The sequence below is a fragment of the Leptidea sinapis genome, chromosome 25, assembly GCF_905404315.1.
Source record: "Leptidea sinapis chromosome 25, ilLepSina1.1, whole genome shotgun sequence".
Taxonomy (NCBI): domain Eukaryota; kingdom Metazoa; phylum Arthropoda; class Insecta; order Lepidoptera; family Pieridae; genus Leptidea; species Leptidea sinapis.
In genome coordinates this window covers 798,006-823,982 of record NC_066289.1, presented here as the reverse complement: position 1 = coordinate 823,982, position 25,977 = coordinate 798,006, and the positions used below count along the sequence as shown (strand labels likewise).

Genomic DNA, 25,977 nt, shown 5'->3' with positions numbered 1-25,977 from the left:
GTCCATTTCAGCTTGATTCCTTTGAAAGGCACACACATAATTAATTCGCCCAGAAGATTCGCGATACACTGGTCACTGATGAGTGATGACTATTAATACCTCACAATTATAGTTTATCGATACTTTTATACCATTATTTAGCAACCATTACCAAATACCTATCCAAGGATAGGATACAACTATTTCTGTGTTATTCGATTGTTATTATATTTTTAACAAATTATAAATTTAATGAACTTCTAGCAAGTATTTTTTACGATTAAACTTACGAAACTCTTGTTCTGTGAATTGTCAGTGACTAAAAGGGTTTTTTAATGTGGCAGAGTCATGCTGTCGTCCTATAACGACAGTACGATCGGACCAGACTCGTTCGGATTATGTTTCTCACTCGCACAAAAAACCGGCGTGAATAATAATATGGGTATGTGTGTTCGTTGGGGAGCATACTCGTATCTGCTGTCAACGTTTCGGCAATTTCAACGGTAGGGTGTACTCTTTGGCTGTGAGTAGATTTTGAAGACCGCGTCCGGTCATGTCTACAGGTCATCTGGAATGTGTCAAGGAACCCAAATTGAATTCAAAGAAGCTGGGGGTCATTAATAGATCACGGTAATACTTCAAGGTAACCTAGATTCTATCACTCTCCAAAAGCGGAGGAACACCAGATACTGCCTGTATTTTTGTCATCTCTGGTCAGACGCAACCTAGTATCAGTTAGATCAGTATCACCTATTGACCGCGTGCAACGAATTGTCGGGGATCCAGGGCTCAATACGACGTTTGCTGGGTCAGTTAGTATTATATAAAAAATAATTTAAATAAATTCATTTTCTTTTCATTACCTTAAATACACTAACTATTTAAGTTGAAGTAATTTAGTAAGCGTAGTGTTCTAAGGTTTTTTACGATATTTCTAGAAACACTGTGCGCTAATTATTTAAAGTTAATTAGCTTTTAGAATCGGGTATTATTTCCTTTAAAAGAAGCTATTTATCGATAGGTTGCGCCCTACCCTTATCCCGTCCGCGTTCTTTCACTTTAGGACGGTCCGACACGTTTGAAGTCACCGCGAGAAGCAAACAGGCAACATCGCTTGTGTTCTATCCGACAAACGACCAGCGTCTTTGAACTTGAAGCTCGCGGGATGGCAACATCGCATTTTGATGTGTAAAGATTCAAGTTCATTTAAATATTGAGTGTTGACCCAGTGACCCCGTAACCCGATTGTACAATGTACAGCATGTTGATATTCGCTCAAAATTAAAAGTAGTAATTAGTGCACCGATTTAAAATATTTCCAAGATATTAACATTCAATGAAATGTTGTTGTTTTAAAATATTAGATAACAGTCTTATGTAGACTATAATATTGCATTAGACACTGTATAGCCATTATACAAACATACACTATACATAAAAAGCTTACTGTTTTTACTTTACGCTCCGCCCATAAGGAACTTCGTTGCAAAAATACAGTCGAATTGAGAACCTCCTCCTTTTAAAGTCGGTTAGAAAAATAACCTGATAACCCTATTGCTTCAATGGAGTGTACGCACGTGAAGGCAAGCATTTTATCAACAAGGCTTAGTTTCCATACTGATACGTATGTCTACTGTGTTTTAGGTGTATAGTAGAGGCACAGTAGACATATGTACCAGTACAGAAACTCCCTACAAACGTTCGAAATGTACAAAATAGGTGTCATATTTGTAATTCCATTCCCAAAAATCTTGACACTCCTAAAAATCTCGAAAATGATACCCAATTTGATTTAAAAAAAACATAAAAAAAAATATTTCCAAGAAAATATTCAATAAAATGTTGTTGTCGTTTCAGTAGTTATAAACATTACAGAACAGTCATCATGTAGACTATAATATTGCATTATACACTGTATAGCTATCATTCATACACTTTACATAAAAATCTTACGCTTTTTACTTAAGGAACTTCGTTCCAAAACTCATTTTTTTAAGTCGGTTAGAAAAATAACCTGACAACCCTATTGCTTCAATGGAGTGTACGCATATTTCAGTAAGTATTTTAGCAACAAGGCTTAGTTTCCGTACTGATACATATGTCTACTGTGGTAGAGGTCAATGGTATAAATCCAAAAGCAATCAAAAACTCAGCGCACGCACGGAATTAAATTTTGTTTTACAATCTGACAGTTTAGAGTAAAAGTGTTCTTACTTGATTGAGTCCGACTGACATTTTGGTCTGACAGTACAGCTTTGAAGTTTCATTAGTACCTGCCGCCTGGCGGTTGTAGATTGTAAAAAAACTAATTTCTTGTTAGTTGTTACTGAAGCCACGCCGTTTTAATAATTGGTAATTCAAACAATTATAAATGTTTATAATTAAGAATACATTGATTTAAATAAAAAACCAACGTACATTAAACGAAAACTATACTGGTTTCCAGTTCGAAGTGAAAGACTGCTTGGGTACGATGACTTCGAATGATGGGCGAGCACAGTCAAACTTGCATCAGCAAGATCTAACAAAATTGGTACGTTGTTAATAAATCCGTTCATTACTCAAAATTTAATTTTGTGTTTAATATGTCTTATATTGTTTGGTATATCCTTGATAATTTATTTTAAATTATGATAATTATATCAAATATGCTTTACGTTCTATCATCATAACCTCCATTACTTGCTTCAATTATAAGAAATTGAATAATAAATTTATATTCTAGTACGGCTTGTTTTTTGCTTTTCTGCATACAGGTTCTATTAACTTTCTTACATCTATACTGTAATCAAATCTAAATTAATAGAGATTTGTTAATATTTGTTCTTGCATAGCTCTGGACATTATTTTATTTTTGCATTAACTACATCAGCTACACTTTTGTTTTAATTTAACAAAATTAAACTTGACACCTGACTGTTTCATAAACTTACCAGCTACCTATTCTGTAGTTCTGTACGATTTTGTTGGTTCATCAGTTCATTTAATTCATAAATTTCATAGGATGTCACAAAGCTATCAGCCCTGTCCCCTGAGGTAATTTCAAGGCAAGCCACTATCAATATTGGTACCATTGGACATGTAGCCCATGGCAAGTCAACGGTGGTAAAAGCAATTTCTGGTGTTCAAACTGTCAGATTTAAAAATGAGCTTGAAAGGAATATTACCATTAAATTAGGTGAGTTTACATTGACTTATAAATATTATTAAACAATTAATTTATTTCAATGTTCAACCTAGTTTTTATCTGTTTAATCTCTATTAATATTTTTGATTATTATTATACTAAAAATGTGGGCCTCAATATATATTTGAGTGTAAGGATACATCCAGGTATGTTAAAGTTGGTAACTGATAAAAAGCCATTTACTTTCTCAAAATTGATTCCTTTAGAATTCTTTTTGATGTCATTTATAACACTACCAAAACTTCGGAAAAAAATGGCGCTCTGAGAGAGAAGAAGTGGCTGCAAGAAACTCCCAGCATTCTTTTTTTGCACTCTTTTTAATAAAATATACAATAATGTACTGTTATTGCAAAATAATCATAATCTAGTCCCAGGCTGTCATCCGCCATCTTTTCATAAAACATTTAAATTTATTTATAGATAATACCTGAACAGTGGCTATTGTTGCTATACCCTATGTATAGCAACTTCTTCTTTCTTATCATCTTGCTATTTTTTTAAAGTTGCTTCCTTATTAACTGTAGTGTGTGTAAACACCTATACACACACTCATCTCTCCAACTAGTATAAAAGATCTGCATAGCATAATAAAGGGGCTTATTATCGCAGTCAGACTATAATCATTCCAATACCTGAACCTCCAACATCGCATGGCGACCCTGCCAGTGCGAACCTCCAACATCGCAAACAATTTACATGCAGTCTATGGTTGTATAATATGTCTAGCTGTCCTGGGTTTGAATGGATCATACAATAATAAAAATTCTAACCAACTGTTTCTGTGTTCACACACTTGAAGGAGATGTTAAACAATAGCTAGCACTGCAAGATTAGTAGGAAGACTACTGAAGTATGAGCAGCTCAATGATGACTTGCCATATTATGCTTCTAAGAACTGAAATGGTTTTTCACCAATGATTACTTATGTATAATATTCTGTTAACATAATAAGTTCATTCAAAATCATATCTGAATAATACATAGTTATTATCATATTGCTACGTACCCAGTTTTCATGTAATTTCAAAGAGTGCAAAGCCAGGTTGAGTAGGCCCAGTGAGGGTTTTTAAAGGTCCATATCAGGCACCTTAGGCTTAGTTTCACCCATTAGTATAAACGTTCTCTAGCAGCGCTGGAATAAGAGCTATGTAGATCAAATTCTGGAATTTGCTAGTGTATCAATGTAAACTACCAATCAATAGACATGTTAAGTTGTCTTTCTATTTTAATTAAAATATTGTTCATTACGGATACAATTTAGTTTGTTTATTTTGATAAACTAATGATCCATCCTTATCTTATACCTAACAAGTGCCTGCAAAAAAATATAATTGTGTTTATTTATTGGCCTGGTGTGAATTAAAAAATTTAGCAACCCATAATAATGTCGATAGCTGTAATGGGATCACCATTATGAACACTATCTTCAATCACAGTATAGCAACTACTCCCCGGGTTGTGATTGGTTCTGGTACCAGGCCATTAAAATAATTTGTGTGCGAACTAGGTCGAACAAAGCGAGTGCATGATGAACTAGGTGCGCACAAGTTTCGTATACTATTTTTCCTATTATCGTGCGCAAAGTTAATAGGAAAAATAGTATACGATACTCCTTCGTACGTTGGTTATCCTGCACTCGCTTCGTTCGTGCGGGAACGACCTACTTTGCGCACATATTAAGTTGCGCAAAGTTCGACCACTATAATTATTTTCAAACATTCCCACACGCTCAGCCACATTCCCGCACGCTCTTGTCAAAGTGTGGGAAAGTAGAACGCAAATGCATGCGCAAAATCGAACTTTGCGCACGATAATAGGAAAAAATACTTATTAAATTTACTATACTATAATATGTACTATACCATACTATTATAGTATGGTGACCATTTATATACATACCATTATTATGTAATTATTTATTTTGCTAAGTTTTCAAAATTGCTGAATACTCAGGAAAATGTGAAGGTTTTTTTTATTTTTTTGGAAAGACTTAAAATAAAATATGTGCTCAAGCGTCTCACACAAAAATGCGCTTTGACAAAATACCCACTTTAATGGCTTTTATTAATAATAATATATTTGCAAAAAACATAGTATACAATGGTGTTAAAATATTATAATAATGAGCTTATATGTTTTGCTAGCACTTATCCTAGCATACAAATATTAAACTTAATACAATGAATATCAGAATTTCGTATCAACTTTTACTTTCATATTATTATTACTTTCATGATAATAATTATTATTGTAAGGGTTTGATGCCCCCACATTTCTAGTTATATATTGATATTATGTAAAATTTTCTTCTGTATTGAATTTACTTTTGCTTATTTATTGAAAAAAAAAATACTTTAAGTACAATGCAAAATACCATGTGATTTAGGTTAGTTTTTTTTTTTATAGTAAATATTACCTTCATATTTATTGATTGAATACTAATCTAAACACATGGTATGTTGCAGAGTACCTGCCTGACTGCACAATAAGAATGTTTCGGGAGAGAACTGTTGAAATAGATGAAAATCTATTTCATGAAAAGTTAAGAAGAGCCAATAAAAAGTGTGTGATTCAAAATGAAGAAACACCGGGTAAACCTCCAGCCAAGAAGAAAAAGAAGGAGAAACAGGATCTCGAAGAATTTGTTATAGAAAGTATAAAAGATTTCAAGTTTGAATGGGGAAAGGAGGCATTTTTTATAAAATGGAAGGGATGGCCTGATAGTGATAATACATGGGAACCAATAGAGAATCTCGACAATTGCCCTCACATTCTTAAAGAATTTTTACTCACAGAGGAAGAGAAATATTGTAAATTATTTGAAAAGCTGAGAAAAGAATTGTCATTTGAGGATTTACTAAGTGAGGAAAATTTAAAGAAAAGGATTGACGAGTTTCAAGAATATTCACTTGAGGATTTAAAAATAAAGCTTTTAGTCAAGCTTCTTGCTATGGTTAAGCTTAATACAACTCAAGAAGCTTATGCGCCAGAATTAGTTCAGGAGACCAGAGATGTGCTACAATTGTATGTCATGGTTAGAAAGAGATGCCAGCAATTAATGGCACTGAAAGAATGGGAAGAATATCTAAACCAAATAGATAATTGCAAAAAACTAAGTGTTGAGAATGATGTTGATCTGGCTGGCCCTCCACAAAATTTTACTTATATAAATGAATGTATGCCCGGAGCTGGTGTGTTAATTCCAAAAGACCCACCAATAGGATGTGACTGCACTGCATGTAATTGCCGCTCTAAGTCTTGCTGTGGTATGCAAGCTGGTTTCTTTGCATACACTATTAACAAAAGACTTAGAGTTGCATCAGGTACACCTGTCTATGAATGCAACAAAGCCTGTAAGTGTTCATCAGAATGTAATAATAGAGTAGTCCAGAGGGGGAGGAATATTAAACTAACAATATTTAGAACTCCCACTGGCTGTGGTTGGGGGGTGAAGGCGGAACAAAAAATAAAACAAGGTCAGTTTCTGTGTCAATATGTCGGAGAAGTGATCACATTTGAAGAGGCTGAGAGGCGAGGGCGGGAATATGACGCCAATGGCTTGACATACTTGTTTGACCTAGACTTCAATTCTGTTGAGAATCCCTATGTTGTGGATGCTTGTAACTTGGGCAATGTTTCCCATTTTATTAATCACTCATGTGATCCCAATCTGGGAGTGTGGGCAGTATGGGCGGACTGCCTTGATCCTAATTTGCCAATGTTAGCACTATTTGCAACGAAAGACATAGAGGCCGGTGAAGAGCTTTGTTTTGATTATCTCCAGAGAGGCTCTGATAATGACGATGAAAATCCACAAAAAGCAGCGAATGAGACTGTTGTATGTGAGAATGGTGTGTTGCCATCAGAGACGAAAACAACAATTACAACACCCGCTTCCCCTGTCAAATCAAGATTCGAGATTCAGCAACAAAATAGAGCACTGCTAAGAAATCGCACTGAGTGCAAATGTGGTAGTGTCAAGTGTAGAAAGTATTTGTTTTAAGTAAAATTAATAGTATAGATACCTCTTTTACATTGAGTATGTGTTGAATAGAGTAGATATGGATTTTGGTAGTGAAATTTGAGTCCATCATAGAATTTCTCTAACTCTCTAGATAACTATGTGGCATCCATTTCATCTTGGTTGCTTTCTGCAGTAGGTAACAGGTAACACCCTACACTTATAGCGAGTACACTTAAATGGACTACAGCATACAGTCATACTGCTGTATGGGTAAAGTAAATAGCATCCCTTGTCCTTTTTCAAAAGTTATGTCACGAAGTAATCGTATTTTTTTAATTATAGTAAATCATGCAATCTTTATGTTAAGATAGTTTTAAAAGAAAAATGTAGACTTTCACTTAGTTACAGTAGAGTAGATACTATGTCTAAATAGTAATAATTTTGAGTAGTAGTTTATAATTATTATAGTGAAATAAGTACCTACACAAATATGATAAAATAAAAATTATCTCCAATCCTTCAATATGCCAAAGTTATGACCAATTAGACAGTTTGTTCTTTCATGCAATAGGAACAAAAAGCAATACTTAATATATTATTTATGAATTATGATATGATATACCATAGAAAACTATGTATTGAATTGTAACTGGTACCTTGGAATACATCTTAACATAATCTTTGTCAAAATTTAAATCTGGAGGGTATTTGACGAAAAACTAGGGAAAATGTGAAAACCTATAATTATTCAAATCTCAGTAAAAAACACCGAAATATTGCCCTTAAGGTATAATATGCATTTAGATTTTTAAAAATAATTACATTTGATTTGCATCCTAAAACTTATCAAACACATCAAATTATTGATAAGAATATTCTTATTGAATTAAAAAATATATATATTTTTGTGCAATATATTTCGGTTATTAAAAAGCGCCATTTTGAGCGGGGTTTTCGTGACGTCAGTCTATGTCAACAATCTATATTATAATAAATAAATGTATAGCCTGTTTTTTGAGATAACTATTGCACGGATCGGTATAATACTTACCATACCATAAGATGCAGCGTGTTGGTTGTTACTTATCTTGAACGAAATTTTTTTGTCGACTAAGAAATACCTATATTAATTCAGTCAAAAGCCGCGTACTGACTAAGCGAGCAGCCTCGCGAGGCAAATCCTCGCTCGGTCAAGACGTGAAAGAATTAATATAAAGGCAGTGACGGCGGTAGCTTTCCGAAAGAAATGGTCTCATGCAAAACTGACTATAATTAAGCCGCGGCTAATAACATTGAGTCTCGTGCCAGATTTTGGCTAGACAACACGTCCTGAGGATGTCTCGTGAGGCGTCTTCGCTCTAGAGGCGAAACACGTGTCGAATTGTTTTAAAGACAAATATTGGCGGAATTAACACTAAAGAAAACTTAAATCATTTGTATTAACATTTCATTACATATGATAAATCGTACAATGAGCGCGTGCGGTATACTATTTTTACTATAAGTACTATTACTACGGAACTTACTACTATACAAGAGAATAGTGTTGCCGGGTCAGCACTATTCCTTTGTATAAACGAATTTGTAATAAGTAATTCTGATGAAACTTGTTCAATTTAATTACATTTTGTGATTATAAAATAATTGACCATAATCAAAACGTAAGTAAAATATTGTCTGGTGCCTCTGTGCAAAAATATGTACTTCGAAAAGTGCACTAGATAAAGTATTTTTTCTAGTTCCAAGAGACATGACTATCCTAATAAGGTGGTGTAAATTAAAATAGAGATAAATAATCTCCAACACCTGGTTTATATTGTTATCTAGACCGTTTGAAGTGAGTTTAATGAATATGTTATTTTTTTATAATTTAGTTTTTAATTTTGTTGTTTTATACTTTGACTAGCCGATCCCGCCCGCTTTCCTGGGCGAATTTTAAAAGGATATAAATTTAATTTTATTCCTTTTATTACAAACAAATTCAATAAAAAAAAATAAGTAGCCATATACCATCTAGAATAAATTTCGCATGGTGGTGGTAGTTTCATATCGATGCGATCAGTGGTTTAGGCGTGAAAGAGCCTCAAACAAAGACCATTTTCATTACATATATATAGACTAGTGGACTCAACAGACGTTGTCCTGTACACATGTTTTAAATTTGAAAAATCGGTCCAGCCGTTAGGAGCTTCACTAACATACACATGAGCAGGAGAATTATATTATATGGGCGGAATTGAGAATCTAAACCAATCTCAAATTCACTGAAACAAACAAAAAAGTCATCAAAATCAGTCCAGCCGTTTAGGAGGTAGTTTAATTGTGAATCTAAACCATTTTCGAATCCACCTGAAGACACACACCAATCTCAAATTCACTGGAACACACAAAAATATCATCAAAATCGGTCCAGCCGTTTAGGAGGTAGTTCAATTGTGAATCTAAACCATTCTCGAATCCACCTGAATACACACAGAAAGTTTCATTAGAATCGGTCCAGCCGTCTAGGAGGAGTTCAGTGATATACACACGCACACAAGAATTATATATATAAAGATAGAAAATGTAACTGAACCTTAACATTGATATTATTCTCAATGTTAAGGTATAACATAAAATATTATAATTTAATTTAAATTCTATTTCCTGCATTTATAGATTATGTTTAGTTTTACAAATCTATAAGAGAAATATGAATTTAAAAACTTAAAATAGAATTCGCGGATGTATGGTCACGTGGGGTTCAAAAACTGTTTTGCTGCGAGTTTCACGTAGCAATGGCACCTTTTTCGTGCTGGAGAGGTGAAAAGTAAATTACTTATATGATTACATTGTAGCTTTCACTCCTGTAAATTCAGCAGAAATAAACTCTGGGTTTGAATCACAAAAAATGCGTCATCAAACAGCATTTTATGTTGCTTATATTTAAGGAAGATTATCTGAAGGTGCTTTAACAAATCCATTCAGTCATTGTAGATCATATTTATACAGATCATTTAATAATAAAAAACCAACATAAAATTTAATGTATCGCTAACCACCGAAAATAATATCTAGGAACCATACCAGTAAATATGTTTATCTAGACTTGGACGTTAAGCTTCGTTTCAACCAATAAAAGTTGTAAGTTTATTGTTAATGATTTTGAGCTTCAGGCCGCCGTTAAGTTACCGAGAACGAAATACTGAAATGGTGATGCATACGATTACTATAGCTGTCGCCAGATACTGCATCTGACAGTGACTCGTGACTGAGTCTAAGATACGTATACGCCGAGTCTCTTGCGCCCGTTCTTCTCTGGCTTGAGGCAGTCTATTTTGAATGGGTGGTAGTTTTTGACGTTCAATAAGTGATATTGAATCCTATTATGAATAAATCGTCATGTTAGTTGGTGGCATGTATGCCCTTTGATTTGTATTTTGGATTATGGTGGCATCTATTATATGATTTCGGATATACCTAATGGAACCTAGTCGTGAACATTCAATAGAAGTATATAAACTCGTCTTGAAGTAGGTAAATAAAACGCTCCTGTAATATATTATGTATATAGGAAGAAGTAGTGGCCGGTGCAATGTATCCATTATTCAAACCCGAGTACCACGAACGACAACAAACTGAACTTAACAGCGATGGCCGTGCGAACACAAAGTCATCAGACATAATCCAGTTTGTTCGACACACAGTAACCTAAATATATGTACGGATAATTCGTCTCTTCCGCCTTCACTGCTTCCTTTCGTAGGTCGCTCAATTTCGCCTGCATTTATTTCAATAGCACGACGCTTTTAGTGAGAAATTGTTTAAATGTCGCCGAGAGGCAAGAAAGAGAAGTGGTAAGACAAGGAAGAACTGCCTGTCGTTAGCCCGCATGAGCCGATATATATTCTCACTTCTGCCCGTTGTGTTAAGCACATGCATAGTTTTTTTTTCCTCAATTATCAATTTCTCATAGGAAATGTAAGTAGGTTGGTAATCCCATTTATATGAAATCTTATTGGGCTTGTAAGCAGTCAATAGGCTAGGCTAGCAAGTAAAAGTTAAATATTAAATGTAACTTAAGTAAATCGGAGATCTTTTATTCTTGTTGATTTCTTGTTTTATTTTAAAAGATTTAATTCAATATTTTAAAGATGGTTTTTAATTTCTTGGAAATTTTGAAAGCACTATTTTGTAGAAATATTAATACTTTTTTTTTTTTTTTACAAAATATGTTGGTTTCGATTTAAGCATCACATAAAATAAATTATGTATAATAAGTTAGTTAGCAACCCTCAGTTGTAGGAAACTCTACAATTAAAGTATCAACTAATTAAATATACTAGATATTTCATTTAGTAACAGAAGTGTTAGGCATAGAATAAAATTAATTCCTTGCCCTTATATGCGGGTACACGATCCATTTTGTCTATCATATTGTCTTTTGAAAAGTATTTAGCTTATTTTTAAACAATGTTTTGTAAATCATTCGATTTCTACCAGTGTTGTTATGGATTTATAATTTCGGATCCGGATATGGATATGGATATTGGTAAAATATAATATCGGTTTCGGTTACGGCTATGGATATTAAATTATTTCGGATTATCAGATAGTTTCGGTTACGGATATTAATTTTTTAAGGAACTGTAAAATTAAATACAAATACCTCTAAACCTCTGAACTCTAGATTTTAGACTCTAAAGTTACGACTAAACGGGCGCGCGGTAGTCTGCCAGCCGGGCAAAAACAAAAACTTGTTACGACGTTTCATATGTACTATAAAGTATAACCCGTACGAATTAGCTGTGCACCTCGCGCTGTGACGTCATTAGGTAGCGGGAGAGCTGTCGCATTCCAGCGGAGTGCACAGTTAATTTGTACGAGTGTAGTATTTAGTTAGACTCCGCTCTATCCGAAACTATCCAAAACATTTATTTCGGATTCGGTTACGGTTACGGATATTTTTTATTTCGGATATCCGATAGTTTCGGTTACGGATATGGATATCCATAACAACACTGATTTCTACACATACTTGTATTACTTATTACTTAGTAGTTTTAATTAAGGTGTTTATATAATAGCTAAGTTAAGTACATTTGTAATTTAAACCTTCGCCAAGTTGACCAGCGCGGACTTCCTAGCAAACGAAGCCGGCACCCGGCTGGTGGGGAACTGTTGTCGAGCAGTAAATTGCCGCATTAATGAGTCACTGTGTGATATAAGTGCTCTACGATATTTAACTTGTCTCAAAGTGAGGAACGCAATTATTGTAGGTTTAGTCAAGAATTCTTAGCGCGACTGCATTTAAGGTAACGTTTGCTTGGCTCATCACGTATTCTCGTAAATAAATGTAGTTTTACTATTAAGTATAAACCTTATTTTGCACAATAATTATTGCGCGGGAGTTATCTAGGTTATCGATAGCTAATATGTGTGTTTATTACATATTAATTTACACTTAAAATTGACTTATTACTTCTAGAAATTAGTAGTTTCTGTATTGATAAACATAATAATAGGATATAAGCATATATATTGAGATATAAGGTATTTTTAGAAATAAGTAGATTCTGTGTCTGTATAATGTCAGTGTTTGTGCTTGTTAGATGTAATTTTATTCGATTTTGAATAAATTCATTTATTGTGTGCTATAAGGTTTTATTTCCTATATTAACATTAGTGACATAGAGCGGTGTCAATTACACATAGTTGTGATATAATTTACTGATTTAAACAGCTTTGATAATTAAATATATAATATGTTATTATTTATATAGCAATCCTGTAGTGCAGTGTCCCTGTTCATAAAACAAATAGGCCAGGGACTAAAGTCTTTTCGCATATATATGTAGGGAGTATGTTTAACTTTTAATAAAATTTATTTCGCTGTACTTCTTGTACAGCCAGATGGCTGGTTCTGATGACATTAAAGAGGTTAAATTTAAAAAAAAAGAATTTAATATAATGTTGTTCGGATCTCTACTGCCGACAACTGATGAGATTAATGCAAGTAGTTGAGAGACGCGGCCGGAATTGATCAATAGAAATGGCGCGGTCTACCATTACGATAACGCTAGAACACAGAGGCACTCAGCAATAATTAAGATACTTTGGCTTTCAGGTTTTTTTTATGGAAGAAGAACATAACGTAGATAGCGTACGGGTTACAGTATGTTAAGTGATCACCGTCGCCTACATTCTCTTGCAACACCAGAGGAGCGTTGCCGGCTTCGAATCAGGAGGTCCTGATAAATGCTGTAGAAGACGCACAAAGAAGCGATGTCTGTACGCAACGCCAAGTGATCTAGCCGTTCACAGAGCACTAGATCTCCGACAATTCGGGCTGCGCGGCAACTTCTCGAGATTCGACACTCAGCATTTAGGGGAAAGTTGTCGAAAAGTACAACAAATATTTTTTGTGTTTTAAACTTGCAACTCTGAGTCTTCTGGGGTTTAAATTAGACAGGGTTCATTTTACCCCATTCCGCGACCTTCTCAAAAGAGGAGTCGATAAAAGACGCAAGTTTCTTCCGCCGTCTGCATAGCAATGCATGTTGGAGGCGTCCAACATATCATTGATATGTAGAAGAAACAGTGTAGGAGATAGTACACCGCCTTGGGGTGTTCCAGCGTTTACGGGCTTCAGCAATGACCGTCGATAAATATCTACTTTCTAGAGTCTAGGTATACCAAGAGCTGGCGGTTAACAATGCCTTCCATGATTTTGGAGAGCAGGAAGCTAATAGCAATAGGCCTGTAGATAGCCGGTTCCGAACTGTCTCCTGTTATGGATCGTATGGACGGGCTGACTCCCATTAGTCCAGGAGCCTTATGAATATGAGTGAATGTGACCAAAATTCAGAAAAATGTAAAGTGCACCCCAGTATCAACTCGAACCGTTAACCGCGTGTAAATTAGAGCTTCTCGAATTGTCGAAGATCCGGTGCTCCACATTCACAAATGGCTAGATTACTTGGGGTTGCATTGAGACGTCACTTCATTGTGTGTCTTCTATCGGATTTATCACGGGTATAATATGCTCGTGCTACAATGCGTGTTTCTCTATGTAGGTCTGTTAAATCATAGGGCACCCATTTTTCCAGCTTTTTACTTTGCAATTTGATGCAGATGGGTCAATATTGTGAGTATGCCATCAAATCATGCTATCATTCCTAGTCTTGTTGTAAACGCATCTTTGTTTAATAATAATTAATAATCAAAAGGTTTATTTGGTTTATAAAGTTTACAGAAATCTTATAACTAATAACAATATGGACATTAAGGCGCGGACTGACTAGGATTGTAAACGGTACAACCAACCCTACAATATTTGTGTTGATTATGTGGCTAAGCTGCAAATGGGCATTTATTTTACTTTTCTTTAGTCTATTCAAAATTAACATATTAAATTTAAAAATTGTTCGGTTTAAGTTTTAGAAATGTACTAATTCTATGAAATTCTTTAAAAAAAGAATGTTGTTATAGCTGAAAATTCGGAGATTTTAGACTGCAAAGTTTATTTTTGCAAAGCATATTCCAAATTTTTTATTGGATATTTCAAATTATATATAAATATTCTATTCGGTTCAAAAATTTCGTTAAGTCCTTCTTTGTTCACTGTATTTTTTGCGTCGGAAAATTTTCAATGCGTTACGTTGTAATCGACTATCTAAGAAACCAATGTGGATAGTGAGGTATGACCGCGCCTTAAAGAACCAAAATGGTGTCTAGTCAGCATTATGTTGGGAATTTCACTTCTCAACGCTGGTATTCTCTACACCAAGACTTCGAGAATTTAATATTTATTAATTAAAATAGATATCTCATCCCCCAAGTCTTCTGCTACCATAAACATTGGCAATGAAAATAATAAATTAATTTATATAAACAAATTAGGTCATTTAGTAATACACTTATCTATTTAAGGAACATAAAAATAACATATCTAACATTATAATATCGTAACTAAGTAATCGGCAAAATTTTTCATACAAATAAAAAAAAAACATTAGGTTTGAATAAATAATAGGTAAGTCATAAGTTTGACCTGTAAATCTTAAGAATAACTTTTATTTTTCATAGTAATCTCTCTATAGGTTATGCGAATGCAAAGATTTACAAATGCGACAACCCGAAATGCCCCAGACCGACGAGTTTTATCTCTGGTGGGTCGTCGAAGGACGACAACTTCCCGTGTCTCCGCCCCGCCTGCACGGGCCGCTTCCAGCTGGTGCGTCACGTCAGTTTCGTAGACTGCCCCGGGCACGACATTCTCATGGCAACTATGCTCAACGGCGCTGCTGTTATGGACGCTGCCTTACTACTCATCGCTGGTGCGTATAAAATATAAAAATTCACGCAAACTTTATATCCGTGGTTTCTTTATAGGTAGGTATGATGACATGGTACGCTGGAGCCAGGTTGGCAAATGGCCCGCAGATGTGAGGTGGTGTCTGCAGAGCGATCTATGAATACTTCGTTGTGATTGAATAGAAAATTGTCAGAAACTTGCTATTGTTGTCGGATAGTTTCTTAAAATTGTTTTACATTTTCTGCTTCATAAATGTGTTCAGTGGTTGTAACTAATAAACCAGTTTTTTTTGTTATATCAAAAAAGATGAGATCAATTTAGTAGATTACGCATACTAAGAAAGAAACCTATAGTTCTGAAACTACTGCTGAAAATAGACGGGGTTGCTGTGCAGTCACCCAAATAATTTATCTGGAAAGTTCCGATCTCTCTTTTTTCATTGCAACGATTAAAATTCTTGATTTATATTTTGTAACGAAAAGGACTAAATAATTGCTACAACATTTGGCTAAATTCAAAATATAACCAGTAACTTGGCGACTGAACTATTGGCAGGCAAGCTCATTCAATGATACATCAATCTTTATGTACAAACTAAAGTGGGTTGACTGCTTTATGTACAAACTAAAGTGGGTTGACTGCATCTAGTTATGCAGTGAATATAGGTGGAAATGGTACCTACATTCTACGGTTAGTTATAACTCCAAGAATAAGGGCAATCGTATGAAAAGCTCGGTGCGGGTGGAAAAGCCAGAGCAGTACTACCCTGCTTAATCTTCTGGGGGACTGGTGTGAAAGAGAAAACATGCTGACACCATCGTCTGTATATTTCAGGAAATGAATCATGCCCCCAACCACAGACGAGTGAACATCTGGCCGCGATAGAAATCATGAAGTTGAAACACATCCTCATTCTGCAAAACAAGATAGATCTCGTAAAGGAGGGGCAGGCCAAGGAGCAGCATGAGCAGATTGTGAAGTTCGTGCAGGGAACCGTCGCGGAAGGAGCGCCCATCATACCCATTTCTGCTCAGCTCAAATATAATATCGAGGTAAAACCATACCTAAAGATATTACCTTTCTTAGTATAATAATTGATAATTTTCTTTTAAATTTTATAAACCCAAAGTTGCAAAATTTGCCTTTACATCTCATTAAGGGGCGTATATTGCGAAAAGTTGCCTTCACATAAAAAAATTAGGGGCCTTTTTTATACCCGAACTTTTTGCCTCGCACAGCCTTTTTGTGGAATCATCCGCCGGCTGCTGTACTGTTCCCAAACTTCATGCTATAACTATCAATTCTATCCTCTTTGTGACGAGTCTAAACTAAAGATTATCACGAACATTGCAGGTGCTCTGTGAATACATTACAAAGAAGATCCCGGTGCCGATGCGAGACTTCACATCCCCGCCGCGGATGATCGTGATCCGGTCCTTCGACGTGAACAAGCCGGGCTGCGAGGTGGATGACCTGCGCGGGGGCGTGGCTGGGGGCTCCATCCTCCAGGGCGTGCTCACCGTCGGCATGGAGATTGAGGTACAGAACATATAGCGGCGGCGGTCGATGGTGTGCAAGAGCTAGTTGTGTGTCAGTTAATAGGCCACCGAAGCTTGTTAAAGTTTCGTAGCCACGGAGATTCAACATCTTATGTACCGAAAAAAGTCGTGGGAATTGGAGATTGTAGGGTGCAGGACATGTCACCTACATTTTACGTAAATGTTTACCTACTACATTACTGACCAGATGGACAGACAGACTGAGTGTACCAGACTGTCGGCCAAAACGGAAAAGTGGCGAATAATTGTGGGGCGAATTAAAAGAAGAACTACGTTACATAAAGTTTTACCGGCAGAACGACTGGGTCTGCCTCAAATAATTAATTGTAAAAGAACGTTAAAAGTGACGGCTGCAGGTCTACTACTGAACTACGATTCAGATCATATTGTGTCTGTTAAGTTATGGGCAGCTAAATGCTCGTACCGTTACTTTATTTAAATAAAAAAAACTGGCTTGTAACTTATTGTCATATAGTGTCTATTTTGATGAAGTAGGTGATGTGATCTAAAACTTTCATGTTTATTTATTAAAATCTCGACAGTAAATAATTATTTATTCTATTTCGAAATGGCCACCTACATGGGTATCAGAATATATCTGACAGACAGTCACTACTTTCCCCAGACATTTTTCAAAGAAAATATCGGCGTTTCGTTTAAAGATGACGATTTTCTGTATTGTATAAAAGATACATTTTATAAGTGTACTTTTGAGAAATTAAGCTTACAAAAATTTTCACAAAAATGATGCTTTGTGCCTCCTTGGTAAGACAACTCTCGCCAAACAATGAGTGATGAGAATGAAGGCCGCAATTCAATGGTGATAATATCTTGATCTCTAAGGAACATATTTAACACATTTTAGAACTGCGCGCGATTTCATCGATCCACTTTTATAAGTTTTGTGGATTGAATTCAACTGGGGCATAGCCACGCCAGTATATTGCATATAAGCACCAAGCCTGCATTTGAAATGATCCCTCCTACTGTCATTGCTGAGGGTCGTGACCTCCACAAATTATTTTCCAGTCGATCGCTTTCCTTTTATTACGGTCTTCGGAAATGTGTACAGCTTCGTGGACCGCGGATCTGGTCGCTCCAACGCATCGGACTCCTTCTTCTCGGTCGCTTGCCTTGTAGTTTTCCCTGTTACCTGAAGCTTTTCTAGGTTGTCGCTTTTCCTTCTTGCGATGTGGCCGAAGAAGTCAAAGATCCTACGGAGGCAGATAGTCGATAGTCTCGCGGTGACCTCCATTTCATGCAGGATGCGTAGCCCGTAGGATTTACCTCTAACACTACGTTTCAAATGCATCAATGCGTTCACGGTCAGCTCTTTTAAGGGTCCACATTTCAGCTCCATATATATCATTACTAGGCCGATTTTAGTTTAGGCATGGAGATCGCTCTATCTACCTACATCTTAACCAGGCGGAACATCCAATTTTTTGCCATGCCGATTCGCCTACGCACGTCTAGTTCGCATAAGCCATCGTTGCATATAGAAGTGTCCCGGTATTAAAAGTTACCTAAATACTGTACGGTTGTGTGTCCTTCTGAGCGTTATGTGGTCTACCAACATCATTTTGGTTTTGGCTCTCTTTATAGAGGCCGAGGTGTTCACTTTTTTCTCATTTATTAAATGATACACGAGCAGAAATTTTTATTTCTCAGTATATATTTTTTGCATCCTTATAGGTATCCTTTCCTTCTAGAATTATTAACAACACGTGGCCGCCCTGGTAAATCTCAAAGATGGATGAAGTGTTGGTATATTGCATAGTGGCTACTTGTGTTGAAAATGACCAATGATCGAAATTGGAAATTAACATTGGAAATGTGCGTTCAATATTCGTATACAGATTTTTAAAGTTGTAATAATATTTATGGATTGACATGATATTTGGAATTAATTTTGATTTATGAATGATTTTACATGATGAATATTATAGTTTGGATGGGCAGGTATTCGCGGGCTATTTTTCGCAACTGGAAGTCTACTGCGCGCCTACTTTGTGTATAAACAGCCTGCTGCAAGACCTTGGGAGCCTGTAGTTTGTAAGGTCTACGCCGGTTTCACAGGTGCGACCGGGGGTAGTGAGCAAGGATGGGGACGGTAAGCTGACGTGCCGGCCGATCTTCTCCCGCATCGTGTCGCTGTTCGCGGAGCAGAACGAGCTGCAGTACGCGGTGCCTGGTGGTCTCATCGGAGTCGGCACCAAGATCGAGCCCACGCTGTGTCGCGCCGACCGCCTCGTGGGACAGGTCAGCCTGCCTCCAGCTTAATATTAACTAAGACCATCTTCACTATCACAACCGACTCCATGTTTGTAATATACTCCCAATTCAAATTCAAATATTTTTATTCAAAATAGGATTTAAAATCACTTATTGAACGACAAAACTATCATCCATTCAAAAGAGACTGCCTCAGACCTGAGAAGAATGGGCGCAAGAAACTCAGTGGGTTTTTTTTTAAATATAAAATATGGATTACAATGTGATATCGTACAATAAACATTTATAATTAAAGAGCCTGAGGGTGTTCGCTTTATTCCCAGTCCGTGGTGTCATTAAGAAAATTGTTTATGCTATAATAACCTTTCCCACACAAACGTTTTTTAACAATTCTTTTAAATTTCGCAACAAATTTGTTTTGTATATTTTCTGGGATCATATTGTAGAAGCATATACATCACCCAATAAAAGACTTACTAACTCGACCCAACCGAGTAGTAAGCATAACAAGTTAATGTTTGTTCCTTCCGTAGTAAAAAGCACAAATATCTGTTAGCCTTAAATAACCTTGACTCTCAAGATCATAACCCATCCTTAATTGAACGTAATTCCAGATAAACGTTCCAAACCACAATCACAAAACTGGTCACGTGATCCATGTTAAAGGACTGACAAAAAATAGCAGCCCTAAGTCACTCTTTAAATGACATCATGACGTAGTAGCCCAACCCACATGTATGAGATACACTAATATTTATTCAACTTTAAACACAAATTCCTTAAAATGTGATGTTTGTGGTTTGGAACATTTTTCAGGAACTACGTCCAATTGGTCATAATCATAGCAACCGTTTGATGACATTAGGAAAATTTGAAGTACCTAGTGTAAACAATTACTTTGGCGATCTGCTTAAGTTTGCCAGAGCACATCCGACGGGAATCAAACAAAAATAAATTTAAAAAACGATTGATTTATTATTGCAGTAACATTTGTAAAATATGTTTAGCATTTATTTTATGAGACTCGCTCGATCTTGTAGGCAAACTGTGTAAACAGGACTTTGTATTGTTTTAAGAAGAAACTATGTTTATAATCTTAATATTTCTTAATATATTTTATTATATAAAATGCTTATGTTCGTACGTATGTCCACGGTTTTATCTATCAATCGCAACTTCGATCAAATTCCCGTTGGGATGGCAAATACCCCTCGGTCCCCTGGTTAATAAGGGAGTTTGGTCGGGATGGGTGGTTGTGGGTGCTAAAAATGTGAAATTATATACTTCTCTAACTAATGTAAACTTCTGTAACATTCTGAAAATCTCGGGAATGATCTAGAAAGTTCCAAATTGTGTACAATTGATGAAATTGATGCGAAACGGTCTAGAAAATTCTAAAAATTTCTGAAATGATCTGGAAAGTTCCAAAATGCGCTGCAACTGTTAAGAAATCTATGATATCTGTCTACTTTACAAAATGGGTCCTTAAATATTTCTTATACCATTAAACATGCGATGTAATTTAACTCGAGCAACGCCGGGATTCGCTACTAGTAAATAAATAAATAAATGTTGGACTTGAAACCAAAAGAATCGAAATCTTGTAGAATTCGACCAACAGGCTCTTCATTATGTTGTAAGCTTTTGCTGGTGGTAGTATCTAATAGTACTCTTCATATAAATAGTTGCTACGTGTCGCAGGTTCTGGGCGCAGTGGGTGCTCTGCCAGCTATCTTCGTGAAGCTCGAGGTGTCATACTACCTCCTCAAGCGGCTGCTCGGAGTGCGTACAGAAGGCGACAAAAAAGCGGCCAAAGTACAGAAACTGGCCAGGAACGAGGTATCTATACTGAACCAACTATTATTCGCGTCGCCTTTTTCCACCGCAAAGCATCAGTATTGTATTACATGGACCACACTAAAAGTTTTGCACTTGAATTATGAATGTTATATTAAACCTGGCAACCATTGATATCTTAGGAAGAAAAAAAAAACAATTGGCTGGAAATCGTTTATCAATTGTTTTTAATCACACATCACAGTTCTACGTACGCAACGAAAATGGAAATAAGTCGAAAAGATTTTAGGGCGATGATTTTTTATGATTTTAAAAGTTCTCTCTCTTCGCAAGACTCTCTTCAAAATGCTTTTGGGAGAGAAGAACCGTGAGGCGATGGTTTGCTGAATTTGAGAGAGTCGGGTTTCTTTACATGACGAATTTCGTGAAGGGCGGACTTCAACTGCCGTCTAGGAAAATAGTGTGGCTACTGTTAAGCGGCTAATTGAAGAAAACCCGCGGATTACCTATGAGACAATTCGAGGACTATTGGGGATTGGTATGAGCCAAATTCAGAAACTTTTACACGAAGAATTGAAAGTTCCGAAACTTTGTTGTCGTTGGATCCCTCATGAACTGACAGAACTTTTAGTGTGACCTAAGTATATAGTAGATTTATCAAGTGCTGTAGATTTTATTATTGTAATTATAACAGACAGCTTTCACTGATCCTCATCATTCATTTACCGGAATACGCTATCTTTTACTTTCAAAATTTTTAGTTCTTTAAAGTCACTAGTTAACTGTTGTTAAGGTAACGAGTTCTTTCGACCAACATTCCGAGGGGCACTGTATTGCGGTATGTCGTTGGCTCGTTGCGCGCTGGTCTTGTCACATAATATAAGAAAATGTTCTAGGTCTTTCTTTATTCGAAGCTATAAACTACAAAAAGTTAATGTACAGGCCAGTGTATCAGGTTCTTCAAAAAATTTGTGATAGTTAAAGTATCTACGTAATAATCTAAGCGCCAGTTCTTTATAGAGTACATTTAATGTAAATAGTTGAATTGAACATTGTTAAAAATCTACAAATCTTAATCTAAATAATGCGTTGTTTTAACTGTTTAAGCACATTACAACTTACGATAGCAACAAAATGCAAGTCAATATGGCGACGGAAAGACATTACTTATTGTAAACTAGCTGAGCCAACAGACATTGTTCTGTTCAAATAAAAAAAAACTGTTGCGGGTGGACTTTCGTAAAATATGCTTAGCTGACCTAGAGGTAAACTCAGCGAAACGAATATTCCTACCAAATTTCAATTCTCTACGCCTTATGGTTCCAGATATATCGTGATGAGTCAACATATATCAATATAATGGTGGAAATCCCTTATTTACTCATTGTAAATGATGACAGATATCACAGTAACTGTTACTTTTATCATTATGGATGGTACAGGTTAGGAGAGCAATCTCTTTTGGAGGATCATCCCTCTAGAATGGCGCTGCTATAGCAAAGGCTATGAAATTAATTTTGATGCATGGATTAATAGAAAAAATTATTATTTTGGATAATTACGGTAATTAACAAGTGATTGCATTTGTCAAAAAGGATATCACTATAAATTTGTTTTAAATAACGGCACCCTAAGTTAACTTGATATGTAGAGATTTTGTCTATCTACCCTCAAAAACAAACACGATACGATATACGTCAGAGTTACTGTCAATTGTCGTTTAAAAAAAGATTGGGTCAAAAATCAAAATACTTTCAACCCATACTAATGAAATTAAATATACTTTTTCCTCAATCTGTGATACAGGGCGTAGATGTTTTCATACCAAACTCTGTTGTACCGGTCGGAGGCCGTACACAGCTCAATTTTGATGTGTCGGTTAGCGCAAGAGATGGCTGCAAAAACACGCTTATCGAACTTGATTACGGCGCTGGTCACAAATGATCCGAACTGAAAAGTCCTACAGAAGAAATGGATTTCGATTACACAAAAACAGGCAAATTGTATGACCTATATGCGGAGCCCCAATATAACTATAGTTCAACGGTGTAAAAAAAGCTAGGACTCATTTCCTTGCTTCTAAACAACCGAATGTTCTCACATAAATTATAATCTTCCCAAAATTTACAAATACTTAGTACGTCGGTTGGGGTTCGAATGCAAATGATGGCAACTGAGCGCTGCCATGTATGTACGTGTTTGTGGTTAGAACATATATGAAGATGTAGCTTATGAATGGTTGAATATATACAAACAAAAGTGAACGTTATTCCAAGGCTGTAGATAACATAAAAACAATAATAGCTTTTAAAGAGACTCCTATGCACAGGATGCCGGCTAGATTATGGGTGCCACAACGGCGCCTATTTCTCCCTTGAAGCAGTAATGTATAAACATTACTGTGTTTCGACGCCGTAGCTAGTGAAATTACTGGTCAAATAAGACTCAACATCTTTTGTCTCATGGTGACGAGCGCAACTGTAGTGCCGCTCAGAATTTTTGGGTTTTTCAAAAATCCTGAGCGGCACTGCATTGAAATGGGCTAGGTGTATCAATTACCATCAGCTGAACGTCCTGCTCGTCTCGTCCCTTATTATCATAAAAAAGCTCTAACGTATTAAAAACAACTTGGCACATAATAAATGAAGAAGCCAAAAGAGTGACCAATGAAACTCAGACATTTTACATGTCTGAGTTTTTTGTTGCATCACTTTACATATTATATTGTAATTGAAATGATTTCTGAAACGTTGAAGCTGTTAATGTTTATTTAAAAGAGTGGCAATGAGTTTATTGTATCTTTTTTTAATTAGAGTTCAACCTTTCACGAAGTGTTGATATGAATAAAGTGATTTTGATTTGACTTTGATTTTACAGGCCTATTACCTCCGCTGTGCAGAATCATGGATAATTGGACGAAATTCCAGAAAAACGTTCAAACCACAATCATGTCGAAATTGAGTTAAGAACACATAACTGGTCACGAAATTCATATTAATGGACTGACAAAAAAATCGCAGTTCTACTATCACTCTTTAAATGAAATCATGACTTAATAGTCCAACCAACATTTATGGAATACACTAATATTTATTAAACTTTAAACACGAATTCCTTTAAAATGTGATGTTTGTGGCTTGGAATGTTTTTCAGGAATTACGTCCAATTAACCGCCAGTCTTTTGGTACTGTACTTCCTTCACACGTGGATTCATTGCACAATCAAACAATTATTTTCTTTGTCTCTTTTCTTTTATTATATAAGAAACATATTATTTTATATTAACAATGAGTTTTTATGTGCGAATAAGAACTCATTGTTACAGTACCTATACCTAGAGCATAGTTTCTCAACCTTATTTTGCTCACTGTCCACTTTGAGAATATGTTTTTTTCTAGAGTATTTTCATGTATTTTTTTGCCTTTTTAGACTACATTTTTTAATCTACCCACGCCCCATCTGCGCCATCTCAATGCCCCCTCATTTTCTCTGGGTCTTCTTTTGCCCCCCCGAAAATCTCAAACGCCCACAAGGGGGCGTTATCGCCCACATTGAAAACCTATGACCTAGAGGGTCACCAGTTGGTCAACGAACAGGCTGTGGAGCTTCTTTGCGCGGTGTTTCCTAGACTTACATGTCATAGGTACCTTCAAAAAAGGCGTACATAGCCTTCCGTGTAATTTATTATTATAAGTTGACATTTAGATATTTCAATGAATAGATACAAAAACGTGTATTTTGTAGGCATTATTAGTGAACATCGGATCCCTGAGTACGGGCGGGCGGGTGATTGCAACCAAAGCTGACTTGGCCAAGATCGGCCTCACCAGCCCCGTGTGCACCGAGGTCGGGGAGAAGGTGGCGCTCAGCAGGAGAGTCGAGAACCACTGGAGGTAACTGAGGAGTAATGCCTCACTGTTGACGGCGCACTTTCAACGTTGTGCATATATATGAAAGTGTCTATATATATATAACTTCCGGTCTCAAGGGCGCCGTAGCTAGGAAAATTTCTGGGCAAATGAGACTTAACATCTTATGTCTCAAGATGAGAAGGTAGTGTAGATATTCACAAAAGTATAGTTATACTATTATAATAATGAAGGAGCAAATGGACAACTGACTCACTTAATTTTAAAATAATCCATAGAAAAATGCTGATGATCGAATAGATAGTCTATGATAGCTGTGAAGTCGTCGAAAAAAATTTAGTTTAGAAGTAACCTCTATTTTGAGCAATTCGCGCACACTAGCACAAAGTGTCATACAAATCGCGAGTGTAAGACGTAGCTTGTCACGCACACTAAACTAATATTATTGGCCTGCTTTTATCGGTTGTCTAACAGCAAGGGATTATCTAGATCGGAATTATCTATGGAATGAATGTAATCATGAATAGCATTATCCATTATTTCTTATATTTTGTTGTATGGACTAATTATTGAAGTTATACTTCTTTAGGTGCACTATGAAAAAATGATGAGAGTGAAATTTGAAGATGCGCGCGTAACACAAAAGTAACAGGTTGAAGATGGTTCTTAAAATTTTCTGACGTTTGCGTCATTCGTATTTTTTTTGGTTTCTTCGTCCATTATTAGGGTTCAAGCCCAAACAGCCGTATTCATTATTTAATAATTAATTGTCAAAGCCATCATTGCAAGATTTTTACAAAATTGTTCTTTCTAAAAACGTAGAATAGCACAAGGAATAAATCATTTTCATGATTTCTGCTTCGTTAGGCCAAAGAAGTATAACTTGTTGCGTGCATATGTACTTATGTGTACACACACAGTTTTTTATTGGCTCCAAGTATTTCGTTGACATTAGTATAATGGTGTTTCCCATTGTGTACAGATTGATTGGCTGGGGACAAATACAAGGAGGGGAGACCATCGAGCCGCTGAAGAATTGAGGTTATATACTTATTTGTATTTTAAATATTTAATAATATATATGTATAGTA

At 35.9% G+C, this 25,977-nt stretch overlaps 2 protein-coding genes across 3 annotated transcripts in view; one reads left to right on the top strand and one right to left on the bottom strand.

Moving 5' to 3' along the window:
* LOC126972240 (transmembrane protein 127-like) overlaps positions 1-25,977 on the bottom strand; it is a 551,958-nt gene that overhangs the window by 70,766 nt on the left and 455,215 nt on the right. The gene's annotated exons all lie outside the window — the stretch shown is intronic.
* On the top strand, positions 2,191-25,977 carry LOC126972213 (eukaryotic translation initiation factor 2 subunit 3-like). Of its 2 annotated transcripts, XM_050818846.1 has the most exons (10): positions 2,191-2,331; positions 2,426-2,512; positions 2,983-3,157; positions 15,212-15,448; positions 16,261-16,478; positions 16,780-16,965; positions 19,065-19,247; positions 20,922-21,059; positions 24,762-24,910; positions 25,869-25,977. In XM_050818846.1, exons 2-10 carry the CDS (start codon positions 2,453-2,455, stop codon positions 25,924-25,926), a joined length of 1,404 nt encoding a protein of 467 aa, XP_050674803.1. In that variant the 5' UTR covers positions 2,191-2,331; positions 2,426-2,452; the 3' UTR covers positions 25,927-25,977. The 2 variants fall into 2 exon arrangements, with proteins under 2 accessions (XP_050674803.1, XP_050674802.1); XM_050818845.1 differs by lacking the exons at positions 15,212-15,448; positions 16,261-16,478; positions 16,780-16,965; ... (2 more) ...; positions 24,762-24,910; positions 25,869-25,977 and adding an exon at positions 5,632-12,763.